Source organism: Hemiscyllium ocellatum, chromosome 7, assembly GCF_020745735.1.
Source record: "Hemiscyllium ocellatum isolate sHemOce1 chromosome 7, sHemOce1.pat.X.cur, whole genome shotgun sequence".
Lineage (NCBI taxonomy): Eukaryota > Metazoa > Chordata > Chondrichthyes > Orectolobiformes > Hemiscylliidae > Hemiscyllium > Hemiscyllium ocellatum.
Genome location: NC_083407.1, coordinates 97,574,009 through 97,589,294, shown reverse-complemented (window position 1 = coordinate 97,589,294; position 15,286 = coordinate 97,574,009). Strand labels below are relative to the sequence as shown.

The window sequence follows — 15,286 nt, the reverse complement described above, 5'->3', positions numbered from 1 at the left end:
AATAATAGGTAAACAGCAGCAAAAACAAAAAAACACAGGTACCGGCAAATGTTAAGAGTTTGAGTGTCCATTTAATATTCTAACAACACTAGGGTAGAAACTATTACAAAACCAGCTGGTGCATGTGCTCAGGCTTTTGTACCTTTTCCCTGATGGTAGAGGTTGTAGAAAAACATTGAAGGGTGGGATGGATCTTTGAGAATGCTGGCGGCCTTTCCTTGACAGCGGGCCTGGTAGATTGATTCTATAGGTGGGAGATTGGCCTTTGTGATTGTCCAGGCCAAGTTCATCACTCCCTGTAACGGTCTCTGATCTTGAATGGTACAGTTAGCATACCAGGTAGTGATACATCCAGACAGAATGCTCTTGATGGCGCACCTATAAAAAGGTGACAACGGTATTCGCTGTCATGCCAAATTTCCTCAGCTGCCTGAGGAAGAGGAGACATTGTTGGGCCTTTGGAACCAATGCATCCACATGAAGAGTCCAAAAAAAGCTTGTTGTGGATGATCACTCCCAGGAGCTTGACACTCTCCACTCGTTCCATCTCTGCTGTTAATGTTTAGGGGGGGCATGAGTAACATTCCACTGAAAGTCAATAATGAGTTCCTTGGTTTTGCTGGCATTGAGAGCTAGGTTGTTCTCAGTGCACCATTTTTCCAGGTCTTCCACCTCCCGTTTGTAGTCTGTTTCATTGCCATCTGAGATTCGACCGACTATGGTGGTGTAATCAGCGAATTTGTAAAAGGCATTACTCTGGTATTTGGCGACACAGTCATGGGTATACAGTGGGTACAGCAGGGGGCAGAATACGCACCCTTGGGGGCTCCAGAGTGAAGTATAAGTGAGGATGAAATATTGTCCCTAGTCTTCACTGATTGTGGCCTATGGGTCAGGAAACAGAGGATCCAGTTGCAGACAGTGTGCCTTAGACCAGAGGGTTCAGAAAAGATTTAGAAGGTATTACCAGGGCTGGAGGATTAGAGCTATAGCAAGAGGCTGTACAGGCTGGGACTATTTCCCCTGGAGTGTCGGAGGCTGAAGGGTGATCTTATAGAGATTTATAAAATCATAGGGGCATGGATAGGTAAACAGACAAGGTCTTGTCCCTGAGCTGGGGTCGTCCAGAATTAGAGAGCACAGGTTTAGGACGAGAAAGGGAAAATTTAAAAAGCAGCCTAAGAGGCAACTTTTTCAAGCACAGGGTGGTGCGTGTATGGAATGGGCTGCCAGAGGAAGTGGTGGCGGTTAGTACAATTGCAACGTTTAAAAGGTATCTGGATGATTATATGAATAGGAAGGGTTTAGAGGGACATGGGTAAATGCTAGCAAATGGGACCAAATTAGGATAGGATATCTGGTCAACATGGATGAGTCGGGTCAAAGGGTCTGTACATCTCAAATGACTCAATGCAAAAAGGACTGGCTCATTGACCTACTATATCAAAACACAAACTACCCCCATGTGATACCTATATGGCATGGTCAACTCTGACCGGAGATGTGGGGAGTGAACCCTTCTGACTAAGATTAACAGACGTATTGGCACCAGCTCAATATAAAATAACCCAAAAACCTTCTCAGGACAAAGTCTTAAATACAAGAAAACTTGAACGAACGGTGGTTGCTGGAAATCAAACAAAAATACAAAATTGCTGGAAAAACTTAGTAGTACTGGCAGAATCTCAGGAGAGAAATCAGTTAATGTTTCAGGTCGAGTGAGCTTCTTCAGAACAGTTTTGTTTTAGATCAAAGTGAGAGTATGATGACAAATCAAACAATATATTGTTTCATTGATCAACGAAGAGTGGCCTAGTGGACTCAGACCCTTTTTATAATTACAAAGAGAACCAAGGTGCATATTGAAAACAAAAGTTTTCAGATGCTCGAATGAGAAATGTTTCAATAAAACCTCGATTAAAGCAGGTGTCCAAAAATTTTTCTAGAAGGAAAGATCCTTAAAATTGGGAAATATACAAAGGAAGCAAACAAGGGAGTAGCCTTTTCTGTGGAACCAAACAACTAACTGCTTACCACAGTGAAGAACTTTGCAGCAGCATTACCAATTAAAGTTTGACAGTCATATGATCAGCAAATGATCAGATGCTTTGAGAAGGAATTAAATTTCAAGGAGCATCTTCAAGAAGGTCGCAGAGGCAGAGGGGTCAAGGAAAGAAATTTTAGATGACTGAAAACATTGTTACAGTTGTGGAACAATTAAAATAGAGGGCATGTGGGAGGCCAAAATTGGAGGGCTGCAGTGACTTTGGAGGATTGCACAGCTTAACTGGCAGCCAATGTAGGAACTGATCTCTTCAGGCGAATGGCAGTTTGACCACTGATCATTGTTTCTGTTGCTAGTACTTGATTTACAAGATTTAGTGAATTCAGTTTTAGAACTTGTTACATGGAATTGAGTTGCTAGCCCAGTTCCATAACAATGGTACGCTGTACTTGGTAAATTACTGTAGATATAATAGGTGCTTGAGGACTGCTCCTTTACCTGTGGTATTAGAAACAAAATCTATTTGCTGCTTTCTAGGTTGAGCCTCACAAGTACATTAAAAGATTATGCATTTTAAATGTCATTTGTTTTCGTATACAGAGTATCAGTTTAGATTAGGTACTTTTAACATGTAAAGTGCAAATACAAATGTGATATAGCAAGCTGGATGGACCAAATGGCCTACTTCTGTTTATATGCCTTATAGTCTTATTGCAATAATCAGCTCACTTTTACAGAAATTAGATTAAATATGAAAAATAGCTAAAAGTATGAAGTGACTCATGGACAGAGGGAAATAGCTAAACAAGGTTGTCTAAAACAGATTGATAGTAGTCTGTTTCAAAGAGGAAAAGCAAGCACAGAGTGTCCAGATGCCAATTAGGGAGACCTACTTTCCTTGCCTGGAAATTGCTCTTCCCCTCTACCTAAGGGAAGGATGAGTGGCTAACCTTCCTTTTCCTGCATGCAATTAGTCAAATATTGTGTGTACCAGGATAAACAATAAGAATTCTTTCAATATAAAATGTCATAAGCACATTGAGTCAAATGCAAGTTTTCACAATACGTGTTGCAGCATGTCACTTGTGACGATCATAACACTTTGTACAGTTCTATTAGTAATATTACAGGGACACTGCAGATACAAGTTTAACAAGGCAGAAATCGCAACACTTTGAAATATCCAATAAAACAGTATTTCAACCTCGAAATAATGAAAATATTTTCCTTGAGAATATTTTTCTTTTCTTTTTACTTAGCTGAATGATTTGGCAGACGCAGAACACTTACGGCCATCCAATGAACAGTTTGTTTCAAGTTACATGTGAATTCCCTGACAAGTTCAGTGTACAGTTGCTGAAAGTTTTATTGACCACTGGCTCCTGGTCTAACAGTGCCTCAGCTTTAAAATCCCCATCCCTGTTTCCAAATCCTTTCACTGCCTCACTCCTCTGTCCCACATCTGTGCAGCTTCTTTCAAACCCTACAACATTCCAGGAGCTCTGTACTCCCAAAACGTCTGTCTTGTCTGACTAGATCTTAATTGCTAATCCACTGGAGGTTGTAACTTCAGTTGCCATGCTCCCATGTTGTGGAATTCCCTCCATAAACTTGTGCAACTCCAAACTTCTCTTTCCTTTATTTAAGTTGCTCCTTAAACCCTACTTCTTTGACGAAGATTTTGGTCATTTGTCCTGGAATGTGCCTTGCAGGTTTGATGACAAACTTATATTTGATAACTCCCTTGGTACATGTCACTATTTCTGGGTGCCACATAAATGCAAGTTTTTGTTGATGAATGAATAGAAGACTAAACACAATTTAACTGACAAACAAAAAGTAACCTTAAGATTGACTTTTTGTTTTCAACAGGGGAACCTGAGCAGAGTTTTTAAAGGGGAGGGGGAGGTGAAAGTAGTTAGAGGTCCAAGTGAATGTACAAATCTTTAAAACAGGCAACGAGGGGTGTAAACAGCAGTCACTAGTGAGAGATTTCCCCAAGATCAGGGTGTATTTCTATAGAACTGACACACCGAAGGAACAAGAGACACAGAGATGGGGGGCAGGGGTTTGTAGCTGCAGGCAGTTCCCTAACTAGGGCTAGATAAAGGGAAAGAGGGAAATTAAAAACTGAATTTGAAATCCTCCAATGCCTTACAAAAATAATGGAATAGTACAAGTACTAGATTTTAACCTTGCAAAGTAGAAGGTGACATACTCTTGAAGAAGCAATAAGGCAATGGAGTAGAGTTGGACACAAGGAAGCTCAAAGGAATCTTGGGATGCTTGTCCACAGATCTCTGAAGGTGGCAGAATAGGCTAATAATTAAGGCTACGAAGAGCTCATGTTCAAAACTTCGACTCTCCTGCTCCTTGGATGCTGCCTGACCTGTTGTGCTTTTCCAGCACCACACTCTGACTCTGAGCTCTAGCATCTGCAGTCCTCACTTTCTCCCTAATAGTTAAAGCTGCAACTTTTTCAGTTGTGGTAGGTGGCTGGTAAGCTGAGATGGTTAGACAGTGGTGCTGTTAACATCAAGGTCTTGGGTTCACTCCCCATACTGACCAATGTTGCTGCTTCTTCCTGAAACTTTGGATGGGTTCTTATGGTGCTGTAGAAGTCCAATTTGCTTCAGGAGGTGTATAATAGCAATAAAAACAGGTTAATTAAAAAACATTTTAGGAGCAGGGAGGTCAGGTTGGACCTATACAGGATGTTAGTCTATAACTAGAGTACTATGTGCAGTTCTGATAACTGCATTATGGGAAGGATGTGAATACACTGGAGGGGGGTGCAGAGGAAATTCACCAGAACGTTGTCTAGGATGGAGAGGTTCAGCTATGAGGTAAGACTGGATGAACTCAAGCTGTTTTCTTAGAAAAAAGAGATAGCTGATAGGGGAGCTGAGGTGAAGGTTATGAGGGGCATGGACAGGGTGGACAGAAAGCAGCTATTTCCCTTAGTTGAAGCATCAATAATAAGTGACATAATTTGAAGGTGAAAGGCAAGAGGTTTAGAGGGAATTTGAGGAAAATCTTTTTCACGCAGAGGGTGTTGGGAATCTAGAATGTGCTGCCTGTGGGGGTGCTTGAGGCAGGAAACCTCAAGTTTTAAAATGTATGTACCTCAATGAGCACTTGAAAATGGGACAGGTTTAGATTTAAAGTTACTTTTCTTGGTTTAGGTTTGATGGACTGAAGATCCTCCTCTACACTGTGTGACCCTACCATTTTGAGGTGCTGGAAACCTGAAGTACAAATACAAGGAGAATTCTGCAAACACTCAGCAAGTCAAGAAACTTAGGATGCATGGAGGTTCATTGCATTCTGTCAGAAATTTGTATTTATTTCTTCCTTCATCCACCTGTATATTCAGTCATAGAGGCACAGAGACGTACAGCATGGAAACAGACTCTTTGGTCCAACTCGTCCATGCCGACCAGATATCCTAACCTGATCTAGTCCTGTTTGCCAGCACTTGGCCCCATCCCTCTAAACCCTTCCTATTCATATAATTACAACATTTATTAGGCATCTGGATGGGTATATCAGCCTTCACCACTTCCTCTGGCAGCTCATTCCATACACGCACTACTCTCTGCATGAAATAGTTGCCCCTTAGGTCTTTTTTATATCTTTCCCCTCTCACCCTAAACCTATGCCGTCTAGTTTTGGACTCCCCCACACCAGGATGGTATTGTGGGAGTTGAACCCCAGGAGGGTAAGGAACTTGCTTTATTTTAAACTGTCTACCTGCATGGCATCGACACACATCCTTAACATCGGACCAGACCTACCAATGTGAAGTACCCACAGGGCAGATAGATGTCAGCTCGACAATGGCACTACTACAGTTACAATTACTGTTGCGGCAAATATTGTTACTAAGTGGATCTTATCAGCTGAAGCCAACAGGATAGTGGCTCATACTGACACCAAAGGCCTGGTGTTCGTCTTAAATCAAGGCATACAATTGGGTGCAGAGCAAGGAGGGGGAAAACATATTGAAATATTTCTCTTGGTTCAGCCTCAGTGAATTCTTATCAGAATAGACCATTGTTGCACTGACATTTCAATGTGAATCATCTGACTGAAGGAAGGAGGACAGGTATGTTCTTGAACATTATACACTGCCTATGAATATTACAACCTGCCTCACCAAACGTAACTCATATGGTTTCCTGTTTTCATACACAGCATAAAGGGAGTGTAGAGGAAAACATTTCCACTTAATATGAAAAGAGATGTGACTCACTAGAGAGAAAAAAATTGAAGCTGGCAGTGTAAATAGTATAAAGGGAGAATTGAATTCATGTTGAAGTGAAAGTTGATTGGTCGAGATTTGAGCTAATCCATTTGAAATAGTCAAAACTGTCTCACCCTGGCTTTTCCCAAGTTTCTAAAAGCTCATCTTTTTCTGCAACACTATGTTAAGAGCAACAGCTTCATTATAAAAATATTGTTTGGCAACAAACTCGCTTTCCCTGATCGGAAGATTGCCGTCAGCATTTCTTCAACGTTTGACAGCTTATTATGCACTCGACAATCTACCCAGTGTGTAAGCGAGTGAAAGCTTAAATACTGTCACTGAAAGCAAGATGGAGAAGTGAAGAATAGCCTGGGTCCTGATTCTGTTCAATAACTGCAGTACTCCCAAGACCAAATTAATCTGTGTTTTGGAGCTATTCCCCAGATACTTTGATTTGACTGATCTGATTCATTATTTAATTATACCTTAGTACACGTGACACCGTTGACTGATGTGCTTTACAGGCAGATTGTACTATAGGAGTACATTAGGTTAACAGAATGAATTGCAGGATACAATGTTACATTTGCTGGACATTAGCTCAGACTAGCAGGTATGTGGATGCTTTGTAATGCTGACAGCCCTCATAGCTGTAGATGGATAGAACCTGGTTGACAAGGTCAATGTTTCTACTTTTTTGGATTCTGGCCCAATGTCTTTATGTCCTTCAACTCAATACCATTCTGTGACAGATAATGTTCCTCTACAGAATACAGTCTGCTGACTGGCTCCAGATCTTGGTCAATAACCCCAGGAGATTCTGGCTGCTGTTCTCCACACTTTGTGCTGCAGTGTGAAATCCTAGAGCATCTCTATGCCCTTTCAGGCTTCTGCTGGAGAAACAAACAAGTGAGCAAATGAATAATCAGACTGTTCAGGGTGATCAGTCTTCTTGATTAAAGAATATACTGCATTGATGTGTGCTTCATCTGTCCGTTCCACTGTGCAGCATACTTTGTCATCTATCTCGGCTTAAGGTTCATGGTTGTCTCTGCTGGAATTTCCCCGCTAACTTCCCACGAGTGAGGAGAAAGAGCCTCGTGTCATGAATATTGCCTAGAAAACTGTGTTGTACTCTTTGCTACTTATCGATGGCCTTGATAACCTGAGACACTCATTGCTGGTGGATTTTCAAGTTCCTAATCACCCAAGCCCGTTGTCTGGAGCTTGGCGGAGTTGTTGGAATGCAGCATCATCAGGGTGTGCAGACCTGGTTTCTTCCACTGATACACTTTATTCACAAAATTTTCCTGATCAAAAATACTGAAGACATCCACAAGGATTTGTTAGCCTCATACTACGCCAACATGGCTTCTTGAACTTTGCTACGACAAGAGGCATCAGATTTTGACACCATGTATATTGGAGCGAGCCTGAGCTGTGACATATTCCTTACTCTCCTTTCTGTCATTACAGGTTTTCACTTTGAGCAAAGAGTGATGTTGCAAAAAAGAAAGGAAAATAGTCCAGCATCATGTGCATTAAAAATGTCCCTCGAAGCGAACTTGTTTAGTACTTTAGTATTTGGAATATTATGAGCAGTTTTGGGTTTCATACCGATGGATGGATGTGTAGGTCTTGGATGTTCACAAAAATGATCCTGGAATGAAGAGATCACCATATGACAAGCAGTTGAGAATAATGGGTCTGAACTAGTTGGGAGATTAGAAGGATGAGGGGGGATCTCACTGAAACCTGCAGAATACCAAGAGGTCTGGATAGCGATGACGAGGAGATTATGTTTCCATTAGTAGGACAGACTAGGACCTGAGGGCACAGCCTCAGAGTGAAGGGACAATCCTTTAGAACTGAGAGGAGGAGGAATTTCTTCAGCCAGAGGGTGGTCAATCTGTGGAACTCGTTGGCGCAAAGGGTTGTGGAAGCCAAATCATTCAGTGTCTTTAAGACAGCGATAGATAGTTCTTGATCACTAAGGTATCAAGGGTTACAAGGAGAAGCCAGGTGAACAGGATTGAGAAACATGTCAGCCACAATCAAATGGCAGAGTAGATTCAAGGGGCTGAATGGCCTAATTCAGCTCCTATATCTCTAGCCTTATGGGACATGAGCAAGACTATCCTGTCATTGCTGCTGAAACTGCTGCACCCTCACTACTTATCACATGCAAGATGATGATGTGTCTTGTCCTGAATCTATCCAGTCATCCGTCGCTGTAGCTGAACTCTTGTGGCCCAGCTTCCTTGACAAGGCGACTCTTCTTTCCTGGAGGACTAGAATGGGGATGGGTACATTCTTTGTTCAAGCTGTCTTGAACAACATTAGTAGAGCTTCTCTGACCTTGGGATAAGCAGCCCTTCTCATCCTCTTCCTTGTGTGAGAGATGTCAGCTTATTGAGCTGTTCCAAGTTCTTTGTTTTGTGCTTCAGAAAAGTTTGATAAATTGAATGGTGGAATCGCTAACTCCTTGACAACATCTACTTTTTGCTTTCCATCACAATTTTCCACTTGTTTATCGACTTCACTTCCTTTGTGATCACAACACTCAAGTCTCTGAAAGGTTTAGCCATACTTGTAGTGTTTGAATGTCCTGATATAATACTGAATGACTGTTGCCCACAGTCCTGTGATGTTATGCAGTAGTGTGGCCCAACTCCACCCTGATTGATTGACACAGCCATTTGACAAGCTTGCACAAGTTTAGTCACCTGGAGTTACCAGTCAGCTTACTCTCACTCAATTTGATTTTGTATTCCGCCGGCAGGGATGGCTCACAACTTTGCAAACAATCAGAGTTTTGGGTTCTCCAAATTTGATTCATCATGATGTCACTTTATTTGGTAAAATATTCCAACATCGAGTTACATACTCACAGGGATGTGAGTGCAACATGTAATATTACAGCAGGGAAAAACCCATTAAATCACAATCTGTTACAAGGCAGAAACAGCACATTGAGCGTATTACCACTGTAGAAATATTCATCTCCACATTAGCTGCATGACCTTCCCCCAGTATTCTACTCCCCAGTTACATTTAATGTTCTCCCTTTGCAACAAGCTAATTCTCTTGTGGAAGTACTCTGACTTCCACATTCTAATCTCCCTGAGACAAGCTTTTTGTTTCCCAGCCTCACTTTTAACTCTTTTTGCCTTTTATTCCAGTCTCAATGACCGATAGAAATAACCCATCACTGTTTACTTATTCTGACATTCCACTCAGTGACTCATTAGAAAATGGGTCATTAAGTCCATTCATTATGTTAAAGTTCTATGTAGGTTCCTCCTCCACAGTTACTCCTGCTTCTCACACGCACTAATTCTCCTAACGACCAATAGACTAGTAAAATGCTGAATGCTCATTACATTTGCACGTTTACAATAAAAAAAACTCAATGTAGCCGAGATAGAATGCTTTTGCAGTTGTCTTTCTGTTCAATCATTTCCTTACCCTGCCTTTGAGGTTTGTCTCCAGAATTACCTTACTCAAATGTTTTCTCCTACAATGGTAGCCACCTTTCTTTCTTCAAGATGAAACACACAGACTTGAATTCATATCTGCACAAGTGGTGTTACCATCCAAACCTTTCAGCTCAGCGAGCAAACCTATATCCAAATCCTCAACCTGAGCTACAAATCTTCTCAAAAGATGACTAGGCGACATTAAGCACTGCTCTCTTCTGCTAAGACCACTCGCGTTTTCACAATCATCCTGGAAAGCAAAGATAATTCGTACCAGTTTCTTCACTGCAAACAGTCTTCCTAAATGGTCACCTACTGCTCTTTCACCACCCACCCTAGCTACAAGTACAAGAAGCTCTTTGATGTGTCTGCCATCATTGTCCACTGTGGAAAGCATCAGCTTTCCTAGACGAGAATCCTTTCTTCTGATTTCCTCTCATAGCAAGTTTCCCTTGCCCGTGAGACAGGCACTTCCTGTTCACATGTTGACCAGGTACCATACAAATGAAAGTGCATGCAATGCTCTTTAAATAATGCTTTCCGTAGTCTTAAAGTTCAGTCCAGTTTAACACATTCAACTTTATCTCATTTCCTTAAAATCAACCTACTTTAAATATACATTTGTAAGGGATCTCTCTCCTTCTCAAACTTAATGTCATACTCTATCACATTTGCGTAACTAAGGATGCTCTCCTACATTCAGGTTACTTTCTCTAGAGAGCCTTCAGCCAATTTGATCCATTCCTTATATCAAGAAATGGTTAAAGCGAAGGCTATGGGCCCTGACAACATTCTGGTGGTAGTACTGAACACTTGAGCTCCAGAATTAGCTGCGTCACTAGCCAAGCTGTTTCAGTACAGCTACAACACTGGCATATACTCAGTAATGTGTAAAAATTACCCAGGTTAATCATATCCACTAAATACAGAGCAAATCCAAATCAACCAATTACCTCATCAGTTGACTTTCAATCAGCAAAGTAATGGAGGTTGCCACTGACAGTGCTATCAAGCAGATGAAAGCACAATTCTACAATAACCTGCTCACTGAGAATTTGAGAAGAAGAATAAGGAAATAGAAAATAAATGAAATGAATATTTAATATCTGTTTTCTCAGGAACCTACAAAAATTCATCCAGAAATAATGGATAGTTTAGGGATTAGAGAATAACATTAAGAAAAGAGATAAATTAGTGGGATTTAAAATACATAAATCCTTTCCCACCATGAAAGAGGTAGCTGTTTAGATGGTGGATGAATTGTTGATCACTTCAAGAGCATCTTTTGGAGAGCTAAGTGAGTGGACAAAATATTGGCAGATGACGTACAATAAGAAATTTGAGGTTTTAATTTTAGAAAAAAAACCAGAAAGCAGAGTATCTCGCAAGTGGTAAGAGACTGGGAAGTGGAGATGTCCAAGAGGGACCTCGATGTTCCTGCTTTTAAGTCAATGGAAGTTAACATGCAGATACAGAAAGCAATTAAAAAGGCAAATATTGTGTTGACATCAGTCTGTAAGATGAACTGCAGCAACTCACTAAGGCACCTTTGACATTTCAAAATCTGCAACACCTACCATCCAGAAAGACAAGGACAAGTGTGTGGAAGCATCACCCTCTTACCCTTCATTCACACACCATGTTATACAGTCAGAGTTGGAATGAGTTGCCAGAGGAAATGGTTGAGGCAGATACAACTACAACATTTAGAAGACATTTGGATAGGTATGTGCATAGGAAAAGTTTAGGAGGGATATGGGCCAAATGCAGGCAAATGGGAGTAGTTCAATTTAGGATACCTGGTTGGCATGGGCAAATTGCACCAAAGGGTCTGTTTCCATGCATTTGGAAATATTAATTGCCATTCTTCGGGATTGGCAATTGCAGGGCTAGCCAGTAATGCCCACATCCAGTGAAACAATATAAAACAACTTCTGGCTTGCTGCCATTACTATATTGAGCATTACTATATTATATATTCACTGGTCAAAACTTTTAGAAGGAAAGGTACAATTTGGTGCTATAAGGGGTTTAAATATGTGATACTGTGAATAATTCCAAGTACATGCCGATGAAGACAAAGTCTAAAAGTATATTTGTTGAGGGTGGTTTGTGAAAGCAACTAATTGTTTCCATCTGTTCGAATGACGCAAGACACCAAGGATGACAGCAGCTAATTATTTTCAACTGCAATCAGATGTTAATAATGTAGGAAAGCTCATGCGGAAATTAGTGCGAACTTCACAGGAAATCCATGGGCTCAGCAAGTCATTTCGTGATGCAGGGTAGTCCTGATCTCAGGAATTTTGAAGCTTTGTTTGATCAAACACATGCACATTGCATGGACTATTTCCATTTAATCAAATTCAGATTACTTCTTTGTACGCTTGAAGAATACATGACAAGCCCCACTTATTGCCTCAAACAAAATGGTCACACCTATGATTCCAGATGGCAAAAGATGGCAGAAACTAGTCAAATCGAAATATTCCACCTCAAAAATGCATGCACGTAATTTATGGTATGAAAATATAACAAATCTGTCAGAGTTCTGCAGGTTAAAGCAGATAACCAGCTTCACAAGACTCCTACACATATTTACTCTTCTCAGGCCTGTCAACTCATGAGCCCTCATTCTTGCCATGGTGTCAGTCACATATGAAACAATCTTTGATCATTTCATTATATCTTTCCTGACTCTCACTCCTTTATAACCTCAAACTTTGTTCTGTCTCTAACTCAGAAATGTTTTCTTTAAGTCAATTACAGTTGCACTTTCAAGCTTCCAGTCATAATAGTCTTTGGCCCCTTCATTTATAACCATACTCTGCAGCTTTCAATGTGCTTCTCCCATCTTGATCCAGTGATGCCTTTGTCCTTCATAAAATCAGTCCTCCCTACAACTGGGGACATTTCCACTAGTGTGCACCCATCTCCCCTGTTCCCTCAAAATCAAGGTACACAGACTTCATCTCTGAAGAATGGTTTAGTGACATTATCACATAAAGCACCAAAGCTTTATCAGTAACAAGGGCTCATTACTCTGGGAACCACCCTGGAGAGAGTAAAGGAAGACCCTTGAGCTTCTTTTCTCCACTGACCATCTCCCCCCTTGTCCTCTACCCCTTCACCTCCAATTATAAATTTGAAGAGCTTAACCTCATTATCACAAAAAAGATAGAGAACATCTCATTAGCTATTTTCACTGTTTCTCCAGCACCTTGTCTACCATGTCAAATCTTTCAAAAGGATACCCCTGCCAGCACTAACATGAACCTACATATTTCTCCAGTTCCTTTCTTATACCCATCCTCTCCATGCCCTTTTTGATCTTATTTATCTATGAGATTCATTGCCCGCTCATCAACTCCATTCCCATTAACCTACTGACAAATTATCTCTTTTTGAAATCATGCCAAGAGGACACTGAAAAAAAAACTGTCATTACCAATCCTTTCTTCAAATAACACACTTGTTTGCCTTTGCTAACAACCACCTTGCGTAGGATTTTTAAGGTCCCTCTACCAGCAGTTTGCAGGCTGGTAGGGGCATTGTAAAAGACCTCAGGTGGCCTTTTCACACAATGCCAACCCATCACAATTTTACACCCGATGTTGAGGCCCTTACAGGAAATTGTTGGGCACTTGGCAGTTTTCCACCTAGCTTTAATTTCTCAGTTACCAAGCGGTGTTCAGAAGCAGTTAAGGCATGGTGAATGTTTGGCACAAGGAAGCCAAACAGGTCACCTTGCACAGAGCTTGGACAAAAAGTAATGTAAAGGTCTCCTTTACTAGCTGCTTTCAAAACCTGGGTGTGCCCCCAAAACCTTCCCCAAATGCTAATTTTGCCCTCGGTCTCCTTGAGTGCTCTCTCTCCACCTGACTTTGCCAACACAACCCCAGTCAATGTTTAAGGGAGTGGTCATGATGATGGGGAAGCGTGCAGGTGAGTTAGCATCATGAATAGGGAGTCCCCTCCAATTCCCATGAGATGTTCCACACGTATCTCCACCTGGGGTTCTGCAACTTTGAAACTGCACATTGCCTGTTGTCCAAGCAGTGGTCAGAGGTGGAATCTCCACCTGGGCAAGGAACAGAAATCCTCAGAGCATTAACCAGCTTCAGCGTAGATGTAGTTTCTTTGGCTAGTGAGTAGGAAACCCTGCCACTGTTAAATTCCCTGCTTTTCCTTCTCCTCACCCAGGCCTGCCCCTACTCCAGAAACCCAACACCTGACCTGGCTCCCCTTCACCCCAGCAAACCCAGTGCCCCCATCTGACCTCCTGGTAAACCCAGACTCTAATCTGTCCCCAAAGCACACCATTAGGAAAACCAGCCCAAACTGAATCCAGCCCCAAATTTGCAACCAAGAAAACCTAGCTCCAAAAGTAATCACCAGCACAAAATAGCCCAAAAATCAAACACTGAAGCATTTTCTAAACAAAAGCAAATTAGCTGTTAAAGGGCTCACTACGATATTGCTTGTATTCTGTTTATACAATGCAGCAAATATCTTAACATCACTTTAAGGTAAGTGTCATAAGAAATAAACGTTTTACTTACTGGGAAGGTTTGCTTCAAGTTCTGCAACCTCTGGTGAAAGACAGAGACACAGGGTTAATGTCCAGTTGATATTAAATGTCTCCATATAAAAAATTAGCAGCACAAATAACAGTAAGACACATGCACCATTTACCAATCAATTTAAGTCATTCAGATACAAGCTCTGCCCTGTCCTCACTCTGGTCCGGAATGAGCACCAGTGACCCGTCACAGGGTCACTGGAGGATGAGAGCATAGAGTAGGCTGTTTTCCCCAACACTCATTTATCCCATTGTTTTCTTTCAACCATGCTGCTGCATTTTCTTTCACAATATAATCTGTGGTGTTATTCTTGAAGTTTGATACTGCTCAAAACACTTTATGAAAATCCATTTATGTTGGAGAGTTTAACTCCACTTATCTATCTGACTTTTCTTTAATAAAAATGTGCAGGTCTCTATTTGTGAATTTCATATATTGTTAAATGCTCATTATTTCATTTTGCATCATGGATTCTTAAGAATTTGTCATTAGACATGTTTAACGTGTTCATGTTTAACTGGGAGATCCAACTCCCTTCTAGACACACCGGTTACTCTAGTTACTTTCCAATCGAACTCTCACAACTAAGGACCAATTAAGTGTCAGACACAATGGACAACCACCTCTGTTGTGGGTTAAAACCTCATTCTGGTGGTCAGTGCACAAAAGTCTCAGTTAACTCCATCAGAAGTGTTGAACAGATTCAGAAGTGAGGAAAAAACCGGAAGATTTTGAAATATTTGGACAGTCTCTGGGTTGAAAAATGTTTTTAATCATGCAATTCTAAGAAATGAAGCCAACAGTGACCCAGTCATCAATTTAAAAAAAAAGACACCCCAGAAGCTGTGGGAGTCTCTTCTGAAAGTATTTTCTCAAGTCAAGGTTCCTTGAAAAGTGTTAAGAGTTTCAAACCACTACAGTCATAGAGTCACAGATGTACAGCATGGAAACAGACCCTTCATGCCGACCA

The 15,286-nt window shown here is 41.1% G+C and overlaps 1 protein-coding gene across 4 annotated transcripts in view; it reads right to left on the bottom strand.

The window, feature by feature from the left end:
• ube2f (ubiquitin-conjugating enzyme E2F (putative)) overlaps nt 1-15,286 on the bottom strand; it is a 128,164-nt gene that overhangs the window by 59,371 nt on the left and 53,507 nt on the right. For all 4 annotated transcript variants that reach the window (XM_060828066.1, XM_060828065.1, XM_060828064.1 and 1 more), the window contains one exon: nt 14,296-14,325. In XM_060828066.1, the coding sequence (XP_060684049.1) occupies nt 14,296-14,325 (30 nt within the window). The remainder of the gene's footprint in view (nt 1-14,295; nt 14,326-15,286) is intronic.